General features: G+C 51.9%; 3 protein-coding genes across 4 annotated transcripts; all 3 read left to right on the forward strand.

The window, feature by feature from the left end:
* The first annotated feature begins 3,642 nt into the window (after positions 1-3,642).
* Positions 3,643-4,692, forward strand: LOC136000131 (protein S100-A9-like). 2 transcript variants are annotated; one of them, XM_065653838.1, is made up of 3 exons: positions 3,643-3,714; positions 3,876-4,035; positions 4,262-4,692. In XM_065653838.1, the coding sequence occupies exons 2-3, from the start codon at positions 3,880-3,882 to the stop codon at positions 4,553-4,555; spliced, it is 450 nt and encodes a 149-aa protein (XP_065509910.1). In that variant the 5' UTR covers positions 3,643-3,714; positions 3,876-3,879; the 3' UTR covers positions 4,556-4,692. The 2 variants fall into 2 exon arrangements, with proteins under 2 accessions (XP_065509910.1, XP_065509911.1); XM_065653839.1 differs by having other exon boundaries at positions 3,700-3,714; positions 3,880-4,035.
* Positions 4,693-7,902: 3,210 nt separating this feature from the next.
* LOC136000156 (protein S100-A8-like) lies at positions 7,903-8,586 on the forward strand. Its single transcript, XM_065653875.1, has 2 exons — positions 7,903-8,106; positions 8,422-8,586. Exons 1-2 carry the CDS (start codon positions 7,903-7,905, stop codon positions 8,584-8,586), a joined length of 369 nt encoding a protein of 122 aa, XP_065509947.1.
* Positions 8,587-12,269: 3,683 nt separating this feature from the next.
* LOC136000105 (protein MRP-126-like) lies at positions 12,270-14,032 on the forward strand. Its single transcript, XM_065653795.1, has 3 exons — positions 12,270-12,307; positions 12,934-13,092; positions 13,708-14,032. Exons 1-3 carry the CDS (start codon positions 12,299-12,301, stop codon positions 13,897-13,899), a joined length of 360 nt encoding a protein of 119 aa, XP_065509867.1. The 5' UTR covers positions 12,270-12,298; the 3' UTR covers positions 13,900-14,032.
* Positions 14,033-14,062: the final 30 nt, after the last annotated feature.

The following is a 14,062-nucleotide window of genomic DNA, read 5'->3' on the forward strand; positions in this document are numbered from 1 at the left end:
GTCGAGGCTGCCTGAGGGGTGAACGCGCCACAGGGAGGGCGGCCCAGGCAGCCGAGGGAGCCCGAACCCAGACGGGAAGGCACCCAGAGGGGACAGAGGCTCACAAGCTTTACTTACACACACACACACATACATATTCTTCATAGACACAAACACACCGAAGGGCTCCACGACGCCCGTCCCCGCCGGGCGGCGCCGCCATTTTGTACTTGGCGCCCAAAGCTCCGCCGGAACTACCTGCAGCGGCGCGTCACCGCCGCGCATCTTCCCGCTATCCCTCCGCTAGAGAAAATACTCCCCTTTTGGGGTGCCCCCCACTGCTCGCCGTCCTCCTCCAGGCTCCGGAGCGGGGAGGAGACCGAGGAAAAGAAGGAGAAATTGCCGAAATCCGCGAGCGAAGCGCAAACCCGCCCTCCCTCCGCCGGCAGCGGCGGACTCTTTGGTTGGCAGACGCCGGTATCCTTCCGCCGTCCCTTCCGGGTCGGCCATTTTGTGCGGCCGCGGTGGGAGGGGCTGGAACAGCCCCGCGCGGGAGGGGGGAGCGGGCAGGGGCCGGAACAGCCGCCGGGCGCCTCACGCGGCGCTGGATTTTTGCATTTCTGGTTTCGGTTGCGGTTTTTTCCTTTTTTGTTTGCCTTTTTTCTCTTTATTTGCTTTTTTTTTCTTGTTTGGAGTTTTTTTGCTTTGCTTTTTTGCTTGGTTTTTTTTTGCGTTTTTTTTTTCTGTTTTTTTCCCTTTTTTTTTTTTGGCCTTTTTGCTGGTCTTTGGATTTTTTTTGCTTTGCTTTTGTGTGTTTTTTTTTTTTTCTGGTTTTTTTCTTTTTTTTGGCCTTTTTCCTGGTCTTTGGATTTTTTTGCTTTGCTTTTTTGCTTGTTTTTTTTTTTTTTTTCTGTTTTTCTTTCTTTTTTTCTTTTTTTTGGCCTTTTTCCTGGTCTTTGGATTTTTTTTGCTTTGCTTTTTTACTTTTTTTTTTTTTCTGTTTTTTTTTTCTTTTTTTTGGCCTTTTTGCTGGTCTTTGGTTTTTTTTTGCTTTGCTTTTTTACTTGTTTTTTTTTTTTCTGTTTTTTTTTTTCTTTTTTTGGCCTTTTTGCTGGTCTTTGGATTTTTTTTGCTTTGCTTTTTTGCTTGTTTTTTTTTTTTTCTGTTTTTCTTTCTTTTTTTCTTTTTTTTTGGCCTTTTTCCTGGTCTTTGGATTTTTTTTGCTTTGCTTTTTTGCTTTTTTTTTTTTTTTTTCTGTTTTTCTTTTTTTTTTTTTCTTTTTTTTTGGCCTTTTTCCTGGTCTTTGGATTTTTTTTGCTTTGCTTTTTTACTTGTTTTTTTTTTTTCTGTTTTTTTTTTTCTTTTTTTTGGCCTTTTTCCTGGTCTTTGGATTTTTTTTGCTTTGCTTTTTTACTTTTTTTTTTTTCTGTTTTTTTTTTCTTTTTTTTGGCCTTTTTGCTGGTCTTTGGATTTTTTTTGCTTTGCTTTTTTGCTTGGTTTTTTTTTCTGTTTTTCTTTTTTTTTTTTCTTTTTTTTTGGCCTTTTTCCTGGTCTTTGGATTTTTTTTTGCTTTGCTTTTGTGTGGTTTTTTTTTCTGTTTTTTTTCTCTTTTTTTGGCCTTTTTCCTGGTCTTTGGATTTTTTTTTGCTTTGCTTTTGTGTGGTTTTTTTTTCTGTTTTTTTTTTCTTTTTTTTGGCCTTTTTCCTGGTCTTTGGATTTTTTTTGCTTTGCTTTTTTGCTTGGTTTTTTTTCCTGTTTTTCTTTTTTTTTTTTTTTCTTTTTTTTTTGGCCTTTCTGCTGGTCTGTGGAGTCCCGGCCGCGCCCTCCCAGGGCCGCCGGTGCCCGTGGGGCCCCGGGGCTGGGCGGCGGAACGGGGGGACCCGCTGGCCCTGCAGGCGGGCTTGTTCCCACAGCGGCTCCTCCCGAGCCAGCCTGGGCCAGCTCTGGCAAAGCAAAAAGAAACCCCAAACCCCCAAAAGCAGCCGAAAAAAAGAAAAAAAGAAATCCAAAAAGCAAACAAAAGCCCCCAGCAAAACAAAAACTAAAAAACCCCCCAAAAAGTAAAAAAAAAAAAAACGTAAAAAGTAAAAAAACCCACACAACGAAAAAGTAAAAAAAACCACCCTCAAACAAAAAGTAAAAAACCCCAAAAATGTAAAACAAAACAAAAAAACCCCCCCAAACCAGGAAAAGTAAAAAAAAAGAGTAAAAAAAAAAACAAACAAAAAAGTAAAAGAACCCAAAAATGTAAAACAAAACAAAAAACCCCCCCCAAACCAGGAAAAGTAAAAAAAAAAAAGTAAAAAAAAAACCAAACAAAAAAAGTAAAAGAACCCAAAAATGTAAAACAAAACAAAAAAACCCCCCCAAACCAGGAAAAGTAAAAAAAAAAAAGTAAAAAAAAAAACAAACAAAAAAGTAAAAAAAACGAAACAAAAAAAGTAAAAAAAAAACCAAACAAAAAACCTCACAAAACAAGAAAAAGTAAAAACAAACAAGTAAAAAAACCCCAAAAAAGTAAAAAACCCCACAACAAATAGTAAAAAAAAAAAAAAACCCAAAACAAGTAAAAAACCCCCGACAACAAAAAAGTAAAAAACAGTGGGGGGAAAAAAAAAAAAAAAGCAGAAGGCCTCCACAAAACCGAAGAACGAAGCAAACCCCCCCCCAAGCAAACACGAACCCACGACGGCCCCCGGCCCGCCGCCGCTGTCCCACCCGCGCCCGGCGCGCGGCTTAAGGCTTTCCCGCTCTCGGCGCCGCCTCGCAGCCCGCGCGGGCTCCGCGGGGAGGGCCGGGGGCCGTGCCGGGCTGCCCGCGCCCCCGCGCCCCCCGCGCCGGGACGGGGCGGCGATGGCGGCTCCCGTCGGGCAGCAGTCCCGGCGGCTGGGAAGCGCCACCTCCCGAGACCGGGCCCGTCCCCGGCACCGTAACGTCTTCCCGGGGCAGCCGCGAAGAGGTGGCTCGGGAGCCATGCTGCTCGTGGCTGTAGGGCTGACCGGGGGCGGGATGCGCCGGCTGCCCCCGGCTGGCATCACCGGCCAAATTCAGCAGCGTCAGGGCACATACAGGAGCAGCGAACTGAAAAACCAGCGTCATCCCACCGCAGACCCCCACCCAGCACCCTTCGGTGGTCCAGAAACGTTCCTCCTCCAAAGACCCCCCCAAACAGCGGCCTCGAGTTGTGCCGGGGAAGGCTCGGATTGGGCATCAGGATCGATTTCTTCCCCAAAGGGCTGCGGGGCGTTGGAACACGCTGCCCAGGGCAGCGCTGCAGCCGCCAGCCCCGGAGGGGCTGGACAGACGGACATGAGGCTCTGAGGGACACGGGGCAGTGCTGGGGTGGCTCAGTGATCGGACTCGATCTTTGAGGGGCTTTTCCAATCAAAACGATTCTGTGATTCTAAATTCCACGGAAAGAGCCCTGCACCCAGGAAGCCCGCATGCCACCCCCGACTCCCTGGAAACGTCTCCTTTGGCATGTCCTTGTGTTGCCGTGACAAGTTCGGCGCGTCCCTCCCTTGTCAACAGTCAGAGCCGTCAGTTCCAGGCAAGAAAACACTGCCTGGGTGTGCTGTGTGGCCTTGCACAATTCCTGGGGTTATCACCCCAAAAGAAATTTGAGGGCGTCACGAATTGTGGCTCAGGGAGAGTATAAAAAGGAGCCGCTGCCTCCGCCGCGCAGTCAGCGCTCCCGCGTGTTCTCCTCCCGTGCAGTCAGCCCAGCACCCGCTGGTACGCGCACCCTGCCAAGCGGTGGCTCCAGGTGGCGCGGGAGGTGCTGCTGGAAATGCCACCGGCACCAGCCGTCCCTGCGGGGCGGCCAGAGCTGGCGCTCCTGGAGGGCGGGGGAGTCCTCCTCCTCCGGGCTTTAACATTTTTCTGCCTCTTTCTAGCAAGATGAAAACCGACCTGGAGCTCGCCTTGGAGTGCATCGTCAACATCTACCACCAGTACGCCGTGAAGTCCATCCCTATAGATGACTACCTGAACAGGACTGAGTTCTCGCAGCTGCTGAAGGAGAACGCTGAGCCCTTCCTCCACAGAACTATGACGGTAAGAGCCGAGCGTGGCTCCGCTCTCCTAATACGGGTGAGGTCTTGCAGGAGCCACGGCCTCCTTGGGGCATGGGGGTGGCCGAGAGCCTCCCAGACGGGAGAAAGGCTTTTGTAGGGTTCTCCTGAAGCCGCACAATGTCTCATGCCATAGCTGCGGGCTGGTAGGGTGACCCTGGACCCCGCTGTGCTTCATACTGACTCTTTTTGCTTTTGTCCTGCTGCAGCCTAACTTGTCCATCGATAATTACATAAGCCAGCTCTTCTCCAGAGCAGACAAAAACCGCGATGGTCGCCTGAAGTTCACTGAGTTCCTGACCACCCTGAGTGGTGTGGTCATTGATGCCCACGAGAGGTTCCACGAGTATCAGAAGAGGAACAAACAGCAACCAGAGGCTGGTCAAGACCACGGCCATGGCCACGGCCACGACCACGGCCATGGCCACAGCCACGGCCATGACCACGGCCACGGTCCCGGCCGTGACCAGGACCACAGCTGTGGCCATGACCCCCGCAAGTGAAGCGATTCCCAGGGTGATTGCACCCACAGGATTGTGCTCTTCCAGCAGCATCATCTCTTCCATTTGTCCACAAGCACGGGCAAACTTGTAACCAAATCCTTGTCATCAGCTTCTGTCTATGGCATTGAAATAAAATTTCTTCAAGCACCAAATGCACCTATATTGTGTCCTATTGTCTCCAGGAGGATGCAATATGCACCAGCTGGCTATGGGGGGTTAAATGCAGAGTGAACCAGAGGGGCACTGGGAACGTGAAGGCAGCAGGGGTGGGGACCCTGAAGAGCACCGAGCGAGACAACAGTTTCGCTGTGTCCCAGCTGAGCAGCACAGGCTGCGCGGGCTCCCCACCCTGAAGCATGTAAAACCCTGTTGTGCTCCCCGCCGCCTTCCTTTCCAGCTCTGGGTCCTCAGCACAGGACACACGTGGACCTGCTGGAGAGGGGAATGACCCGAGGCTGGAGCAGCTCTGCTGGGAGCGCAGGCTGAGAGACTCGGGCTGTTCGGCTGGAGAAGAGCAGCTCTGGGTAGACCTTAGTGCAGCCTTTCCAGACTGAAAAGGGGTCCATAAGAAAGACAGGGACGATTTTTAGCAGTGCTTGTTGCCATAGGACAAGGAGTGATGGTTTTAGACTAAAGGAGGGAGATTCAGGCTCAATATAATGAAATTGTTGCCCCTGAGGGTGGTGAGAGCCTGGCCCAGGTTCCCAGAGAGGTGATGGATGAACCATCCCTGGAGACATCCCAGGCCAGGCTGGACGGGGCTCTGAGCAACCTGAGCGGGTGCAGATGTCCCTGCCCATGGCAGGGGGGCACTGGGGGGCTGGGGAGGGCCCTGCAACCCAAACTGTTCTGTGAATCTGGGGTTCCTGGGTAGAAGCAGCTGGTGGCTGCATCCTCAGCCCTGGTTCTCCCAAGCCCTCTTTGCACCAGCTCCAGGACATGCCACGGGCAAAGCACAGCGGGGGGCTGCTGCCAGGACCCCACTTTGGTGCTGGGGATGCAGCGTCCTGGGGTGTGTGCAACCATTTTGCAACCCACAAAGCAACCAGCACCAACCTTGCAAGCCCCAACACAACCGCGGGGCAAAGAACGAGGCTGAGGGGCTCCCTGGAGCCGATATTAACTCTGCACTGTGAATCTGGATGTTTTTGTTTAGGGTAGGGCAGCAGCCACCCAGGTCACAGTACATTTCCAAGCCACTCCGGGTTCCTAGGGACTGGATATATGAGTGGAACAGAACTCCTATTGTCTGTCGGTGACTGTGCACTGAGTGGGAAACCCTCGGGCTCAGGAGGCTCCAGCATTTCCAACATCAGCTGAAACCAGGAAGGAAATTGAGCCATGCAAGAAAGCACGGGGCTCTGGCGTGGTTATTTGCACTCAATGACACAGGTGATCACTCTTTGGCTCCACAATTTCGCCCTTGGGGACCCACCCTTGTCCCCCAGGGGCAGATGCTCACTTCCTTGCTAGGGCATCCAGGGGTCATTTGGGCATCGTTCCCCTCGTGGGGTTGGGCACCACAAGCTGCCTCCCCCGCAGCTTTTGGGGAGCATCGCTAGGAAAGATGAGAATGGAGAGGCCCCAGGTCTGTCTGCGTGGGGACGACACCAGCGCGCAGGGCAAAAGAACCGCCTTGGCCAAGCTGTGGAATGGAGATGCAATTTCAGATTGTTGGCGGTCCCTAATGAGTAGAGCAGGAAAACAAAACAATTACTACAGAGAGAATAAAACTCATGCAACAGTTCTTGATATTGCCCTCAGCACACGCAAGAAGCATCCTCGAACAGGAGTGGCTACCATTTTGTTTTTATGTTCCTGCCCTCTTTCCAAAATCTACCCACCTATTTTTACATCTTTTTATAGTCTCTTCATTCTTCAATACCTGTTCTGCTAACGCAAGATGGATGGCATGGTGGTGACTGTTGCAGAACACGTGCTAGTTAATGATCCAGACATTAAAGACCCTGACATGATTTTTTCTTCTTGTTTTATGTCCAGTTTCCTCCATAAAGTTTATGGAGCAAGAGGAAAGGTCTGGTACAAGTGACATGAATATAGAAAGTAATGGAAAATGGTCTGGAAAACAATTTATTGAAAGGCAGATGCTGCCTTCATCTTTGCCCGTGTTCAACCAGTTACTATTGTAGGAAATGGAGACCATGAGGCAAGTTTGACCAAGATGGATTTGCCCTTTACACTCACATTGGCATCTGATGGCACATCCAGTGTTTTTCCCAGTTTTTTGCCCAGCACATGAGCAGTTCAGCCCTATCAGAGGCGACAGTGGGTGGAAGGGCAACATTTGCAGAGTCTAGTGGGTGCATCCGGGAACTATGTGGAAAAATGCGTGACAGGGAGGGGTTCAGAAGTTTCCACCTTGCAATTTCCAGGTACGGGAAATGCTAACTCAAGCTGTTGCTTGCAGCAGGTGTGTCACTATCTCTGATGAAAGAGCACCTCAGGCATCTATAAAAGGGCTTTCCAGGCTTTTGGGTCACCACACCAGACCCATTCTCTGCAAACGCTCCTTGGAGACAAGGGTAAGTAACACTGCAATGGTTCTTGCAGGAAATGAGATGTGGGAGAAGTGATTCTGCGTATCGCTTTGTGCGATGTTTCATTCCAGGGTAATGCTTTCTACTTGGAGCAGGGTAGGAGGCTGGTTTTGGCTACAACAAAACAAGTATAAATTAGTGGCATTTCTGTGTCATCTTTAGCGGAGGTGTAATTGTTTCTGCCGGCAAGGGAAGCACCCTTTGGGGGCATCACCTGCATGATGGCATCCAGCAGAAAGCGGGGTCTCTGTGTTCAGCGACTGCGGAAAAAAGGGTTTGCAGCCCAAAGAGTCAAGGGGGATTCATAGAGAGAGGAAGACAAGGGTGAGGCAGAAGCTGCAACAAAACCTGTACCTGAACTGTGCTCCCTGCCTTGAAGTCATCCTGCCGTCAGCGGCACAGTGCAGGTACCCGACCGCAGTCGGACGGGTTTGTCTAACCTGCCCCACACGTGCCTCCAGGTCATTAAGAACAAGCTGCTGCTTAGCTGAAGCTAAAATTAGAGGGTGATGCTGTAAAACAGCAATATGCCTAAAAATACTTGTTACCCGCTCAGCGCTGAGGAGCTGCCATCTGTCTCGGGATGCTGGGTGCTGCTGGCTTGCTCCCCAGCCCCAGCAAGATGCAGGTCCCGGTGCAGATCTGCCGGTGGGGAGGTGCAGCACAACCCTCCTTGGCATGCCGGGGCTGGGGGACAAGAGCATGGCAAGGGGCTGCTTGATTTTTCATGCACTTCATGGCCTTAAGCTTCCTCCACACAGTTTCTGCAGGTAGCTCAAGAGCTCAGCCATGTCTGCAGCCACCCTTTCCGAGGCTGGGCAGTGCCTGGGACACCCTGAGTTCCCGGGAAACTGCACGCTGGAGGCGTCCCTGAGAACCATTGTGGATGTCTACCACCGCTACAGCACCCGGAATGGAGACCTTGATCTCCTCAACTTCGACGACTTCGACATACTGCTGCAGGAGCAGGCAAAGCACTTCCTGGAAAACTGCGTGAGTGCTCCCACGAGCTGCGCTGTGCTCCCCAGGGCGATGCTTTCCTCGGGGGGTGGCGAGGGGGATGAGGCTGGGGTTTTCTCCGGGGATGCTCCTGGGGGAATGGGAGGAACCTCGGGGTGTTGGGATAAAAGCCCATCCATCTGGGGTTTTAACTAGGGGATAACTGCAAGGTAGAAGAGGGTCACAATGATCCTGCACCTTCCAAACTCTTCCCAGGGCATGCAAGAATAAAGCTGGCTCAGTTTCCACCAGTGGGTGTGCAGCCCAGGGAGGGGGCATTCTAACACACCTCCTGTCCACCCCTTGCAGGGCAGGGACCGTCCAAACTACCTGAAGGGTCTCTTCAAAGAGACGGACTTAAATAAGGACAGGCAGCTGACTTTTGAGGAGTTCACCATCGTGTTGGCCAAGCTGACTGATGATGCCCATCGCCTCAGCCACGGGCATAACCCCTGTGGACCAGACCAGGACTGAAGTCTCCATACTTGCCTCGTGGAAAAACTCAGAGCAGGTTGCTTATAGGAATTTGGCTCTGGCTGCTTTCTGTCTGCTCAGACCATTCATGCTTGTGAGACAATAAAGCAACGCTTGAAGTTCAGAGTCCTTGTCTCTACACTCACTTCGCATCCATCTCTCACAGGAGGGGAGGGCAGGCACCAGCTGCGATAAATGCACGGTTCTGCCAGAGCCGTGGGGCAAGGGCTTGCCTAAATGGGGCACCTCAGAAATCCATGAAGAAGGGGTGTTGAGTGGGCAAGAGCTGTTCTGCTCAGTGTCTGGTCCAAGCCAAGAGGGCTGGACTGATGGGCTATAGGAGGGTATTAGTGCCCAGAAGACCAGTGCAAGACACTTCCTGAGCTCTGCTGGATTTTAAACATTAGAGGTTTTTCCTCCAGGCAGAGGAATTTTTCTGCCTAAACCGGGAAGAGCACAACCAGCCCATCTTGGGGAAACACCTCCTCTTCTGCCCATCCTCATCCTTTTTCCTATCCTCTGGATGCAGAATTACCTCTGAACAGTAAAAATGCACTAATACCCGTGACAACAGCAGTGCACGACAGAACACAACCCCTACCACAAGAACAAGCCAGGGTGCTCTTAGAGGGGAAAAAAAATACACAGAGAACTCACTATCTGTATATATAGCTTCTAGTCTGTGGGAAATTCTGAGATTTAAAATTTTCTCCCTAAACCACAACGAAAACTCAAAATTCACAGGTTTCCCATACAGCCAAGTCACCCAGAGCACTCCCTCCCAACCCAGCTGAATCACTTGCTACCCAGCCAAGATAAAATAGTTTCCATCTTGAAGTTTTCCACCAGTAAAATACTCTCGCCAAAAAACCCTGATGGGCTCCAGCAAGGTACAAGGGTCTTGTCCCTGGCCGAGCCATCTGGGAGATGCCTTGTGGCACCAACAAACCAGTTTCTGTGTGATAACATGCTGTGATCCAGCCCTTTTCCTCGCCGAAGGCTTGGGTATTGCCACCCCAGAGTCAGGTTAGTGGTTGGACTCTATGATCTGAGGGTCTCTTCCAACCAAAATGATTCTATGAACCTCACAGTGACAAACCCTGCTGTGCCCTCTTCCCGCCTCAGCCACTCGCTTGCCCGTAAATGTGTATTTTGAAAGAGTTTTGCAATCACTGCCAAGCACAGGGCATCCTGCCAGGGCTCAGACCCTCAGGGCACAACCAGCCGCAGTCAAGTCAAACCAGGTCTTTCCCTTGCCATGGCTACTGGCTGCTTCCCACTCCTTCCTTGCTCGACCTGGTGACCCGGGGGACAGGATTGTCACTTGCTGCAGCTACTTTGGTGTGGCTTGGCAGGAAGACGCCCCCTGCAAGGAGACCTGCAGATCCTGCAGGCAAAAAGCTGTGCTAGCACATATCACAGCCTTTCAGTACTCAGAAGAGGCCTATAAGAAAGATAGGGACAGGATTTTGAGCAGGGCCTGTTGCGATAGGAGAAGGCATGACGGTTTTAAACTAAAAGAGGGGAGATTCATGCTGGATGCGAGGAAGGAATTGTTGGGCCTGAGGGTGGGGAGAGCCTGGCCCGGGTGCCCAGAGAGGTGGTGGCTGAACCATCCCTGGAGACATCCCAGGCCAGGCCGGACGGGGCTCTGAGCAACCTGAGCGGGTGCAGATGTCCCTGCTCATGGCAGGGGGGGCACTGGGGGAGCTTTGATGGTCCCTTCACACCCAAACTGTTCTGTGATTCTTTAAGGTGCTGCCTGCCCTGCTCCTCCTGGCCCAGCACTGTTGGCCCAGAAGCTTCTCTATCTGCAAGCACCAGGTCAGTGCTGTGTCTGCGGATATAGATATAGGGGAGAGCTTCTTGCAGCCCTTCTGTACTTAAAAGGGACTGATAAGAAAGATGGGGACAGACTTTGGAGCAGGGCCTGTTGCGACAGGACAAGGGGTGATGGTTTTGAACTCGGGGAGGGACACTCAGGCCAGACATGAGGAAGAAATTGTTTGTGCTGAGGGTGGGGAGAGCCTGGCCCAGGTTCCCAGAGAGGTGGTGGCTGAACCATCCCTGGAGACACCCCAGGCCAGGCTGGACGGGGCTCTGAGCAACCTGAGCGGGTGCAGATGTCCCTGCTCATGGCAGGGGGGCCCTGGGGAGGGCCCTCCAGCCCAAACCAGCTGTGGTTCTATGTTCATGTGACCGTAAGTGGTACCCAGGCTTCCTGCTCACCTTAGGGACTGGCACTGGCTTTTAAAAACCACATACCTGGGATCTCATCCCTGCTGCCTGGCGGGCACACCTGGGAGTCTAGACACCACTCCTCTTTGGAAATCCATGGTCCACCCCACACCCTGTAACCCCTCCTTGCTTTTCCTCACCTCTGAGATGATAAAATGACCAAAAGTATGGTTTCCTGAAATTGTTACAAAACTCTGCAACTGAGCGGATGGTCCCTGACCCTGTTGTGAAATGACCCGGCCCTTCTTCAGCTGTTTCACGCATCAAGGCACTCCAGTTGTGAAATGCAGCGCACCCCACCAGCGAGGGATGGGGTCTGGGTGGCCAGTGTGTGTGGACCAGGACCGCATCCCCCGGCGGCTCCCTGCACGGTGCTGCCCGGTGCCAGACCATGGCTCCCGCAGCTTACCCCAGTCCTGTGCCTGACCACATTTTGGCCTCTACTTTGTGTCTGAGATTAACATCACGTTTGGCAGGTTAAGAAAACCCCCCAACAAGCCAGCTGAATCAGCAGGCAGAGCATTTTAATGAATCAGCACTGGAAAATCTCGTTTTGCTCCTGACCTTGGCTGCTCCAAGCCAAAGCGCCTGCGTTTGGTCTCTGTGACATGGAAAAAGAACAATAAGAAAGAAGCCGCAAAGTGAGGACAGAGTCCTAAAAAAGTATAAATACACTTTTCAGCCACGCCTCAGATAGGGAGAAACCACCCTTGGCACAGGCTGTCGCTGACCTGAGGAGCCAAAATGAAGTTCCCGGAGTCCTGACAGGTTGAGAATCCACCCCACGCCATTGTCCTTTCATTAAGAGCTGCTTGCTGCAGGCAAGGGATGGTCCCCAGCACTGTGGCACTGCCCTGAGCACCAGCTCTGTCCCCGTGTCACACAGGCATCCCTGTCCATGCTCTCAGTGCTGGGCTGCGTAAAGCAGGGGGACAGTGGGACACTTTTGGGTGCGCAGGGCCACGCGGTGCTCGCATCCAGCAGGTCTGCAAGGAGGGGGATGCTATGGGCCCAGGCAGTGCTGGCTCATTGGAGAAGTGTAGACACGATGCGGTGGGTTCCCTCTGTCTCGTGGCACAAAAAGATACCCCTAGAGAGCGGAATAAAGCAGGTGAAACTGAAGAAGCTGAGAGGAATAGGCTACTCTTGAGAATCAATGGAGAACCGCAGCCCCAATAGCGAGGTGGAGGGGATGCAGCTGCAAGGACATGGCCATATCCTGGCCACCTCCCTGCCACCCAACCAGAGTATGTGACACACCAGCCTTGCGGGAAAAGCCACAGAAATCCCTTTTAAGGAACTACCCTGAAACTTTAAGCAATGCACAAACATGTCACAAAGATGGACTGGAATTGGACAAAACAGAGACATTTCGCAACAGGTGGAGTGGTGCAGGCGGATGGACGGGCTATAAGAATGCCGTGCTTGGGACCAGCCCTGTTCCAGCCTGAGGGGATCTCGCTACCTTGCCAAGATGAGTAAGGCAAGTGACATGGGCATTTACGGTCTCTGTGTTTTTTCTCCAGGTGCTGGTTGGCCGTTGGAGATACAGAGGACCCTTGGGGAGCTTCTCCTCTCCTCTGTGAGCTGCTACAAGATGCTGGCAGAGAATAACCATCTCTGCTCAGGCTCATCTGAGCACAATCCACGAAGAGAGGGGTCTCCTCCTGCAAAAGGGTCCCCACTGCACAGCCTGACTACCAAAGGGGCTCCTGGACATTGGATCTCATCCTCAGTGCCTGCATCTCTACAGAGGTTTTTGCAGTGCCAACAGCTATTTTGGGAGCCTTGCTCCAGCAGAGCCTGACTTGCAGAAAGCACATTCTTGGGGAAGAAACATCAACTTTTGGGTAATATCTGTAGTTGTGCAGCCCAGAGCAGAAGCAGGCAAAGGCTGCAACCCTCCTCAGAATCCTTCAGCCTGTAGATAAGAGCAAACTCAGCACAAAGAGCTCAAATTTATCCTCTAAACGAGAATAACCGAACAAAGCCAGGCTGCATCCCTGATCTGGTGTGAAACAGGTGGCTGTGCCAGAGCTTTGCTGGTTTACATCAGACTTCCCCATCTATTGTGGTTCCTGGGATTATTCAGTATAATTTCTCTTCCAGACCTCCCAGATCCAGGAACCTCTCTCTGAGCTGGAGAAGTCCATGGACATAATCATTGACGTCTTCCACCAGTACTCGAGACGGGAGGGGGACAGAGACACCCTGACCAAGAAGGAGCTGAAGCTCCTGATTGAGAAGCAGCTTGCTAACTACCTGAAGGTGAGTGGAGTTTCTTGTGACTCACATGGGGAGGGAGCTGGGCTGGACCCCATTGCCCAGATACCCCAGGGATTGGATCCAGCCCCTTCCCACTCTTCTTTCCTGCCCCAACACCTTCTGCCCAGTCCCCCCCTGTCCAGCTGCCCCTTTTTGAAACATATTCCATAAAGACAGATGAAGGAAGCCCCCTCAGGTCTGGGTGAACCTGCAGCTAGATATTTACCATCATGACCTTCTCTGCAAAAAGCAGGGTCATATTGCCCAGGAGCTCCTTTGCCGTCTAAGAGCAATGACATCAGAAACATCAGCCAAAAAGCCCATTTTTTGTAACTGGCTTTACTAAAGCAGAAGGTAAAGTGTTTTAAATCCAACACTGTCGCCTTCATTGGTCTCCACGTTGCACCGTGTCCCCCATTGATGCTAGCCTGTCCTCCAAACGCTTTATCACTGCAGGTGAATCTTTTCTCTACCCAAAGCAATAGGTGACGGTGGCACAACGATGGAGTCACATACAGTTCCCAGGGACCTGTCACCTGTGAAGGTCCCAGCGAGGCTGGGTGGAGGTTGAGCTGTGAGTGACAGGACTTTGCCCTCACTCTGTCCCTTCCTTTGCAGCATGTGAAGAGCAAGGCCACCATTGATGAAATCATGAAGGATCTCGATATCAACAGGGATGCGCAGATCAGCTTCTGCGAGGTGATGTTGCTGATCACCCGTGTGACCATTGCCACCCACGAACACCTCCACGATGTCGAGGACCAGCAGCAGCAGCAACAGCAGCAGCTCAAGCACCAACACCACCACTGAGGCAGGCTGTGGTCCCCGGTCAGAGCCACCCAGGCAGCATCTGCAGCCCCTGGCTTTCCCCTCTCCATCCCTCTCTGCCCACCTCTCTCCTTCCTTCAAGTCCAATGATTTTGCTGTCAAATAAAGTTTTCCCCCAAGGCTGTCAAAGCTCATCCTTGTGTCT

The sequence above is a fragment of the Caloenas nicobarica genome, chromosome 31 (genome assembly GCF_036013445.1).
Source record: "Caloenas nicobarica isolate bCalNic1 chromosome 31, bCalNic1.hap1, whole genome shotgun sequence".
Lineage (NCBI taxonomy): Eukaryota > Metazoa > Chordata > Aves > Columbiformes > Columbidae > Caloenas > Caloenas nicobarica.

Coding starts and splice junctions, on each gene's coding strand:
- LOC136000131 (XM_065653838.1), top strand. CDS start 3,880: ATGAAAACCGACCTGGAGCTCGCCTTGGAGTGCATCGTCAACATCTAC. Junction 4,036..4,261: donor TCCTCCACAGAACTATGACG/GTAAGAGCCGAG, acceptor GTCCTGCTGCAG/CCTAACTTGTCCATCGATAA.
- LOC136000156 (XM_065653875.1), top strand. CDS start 7,903: ATGTCTGCAGCCACCCTTTCCGAGGCTGGGCAGTGCCTGGGACACCCT. Junction 8,107..8,421: donor AGCACTTCCTGGAAAACTGC/GTGAGTGCTCCC, acceptor CACCCCTTGCAG/GGCAGGGACCGTCCAAACTA.
- LOC136000105 (XM_065653795.1), top strand. Junction 13,093..13,707: donor AGCTTGCTAACTACCTGAAG/GTGAGTGGAGTT, acceptor CTTCCTTTGCAG/CATGTGAAGAGCAAGGCCAC.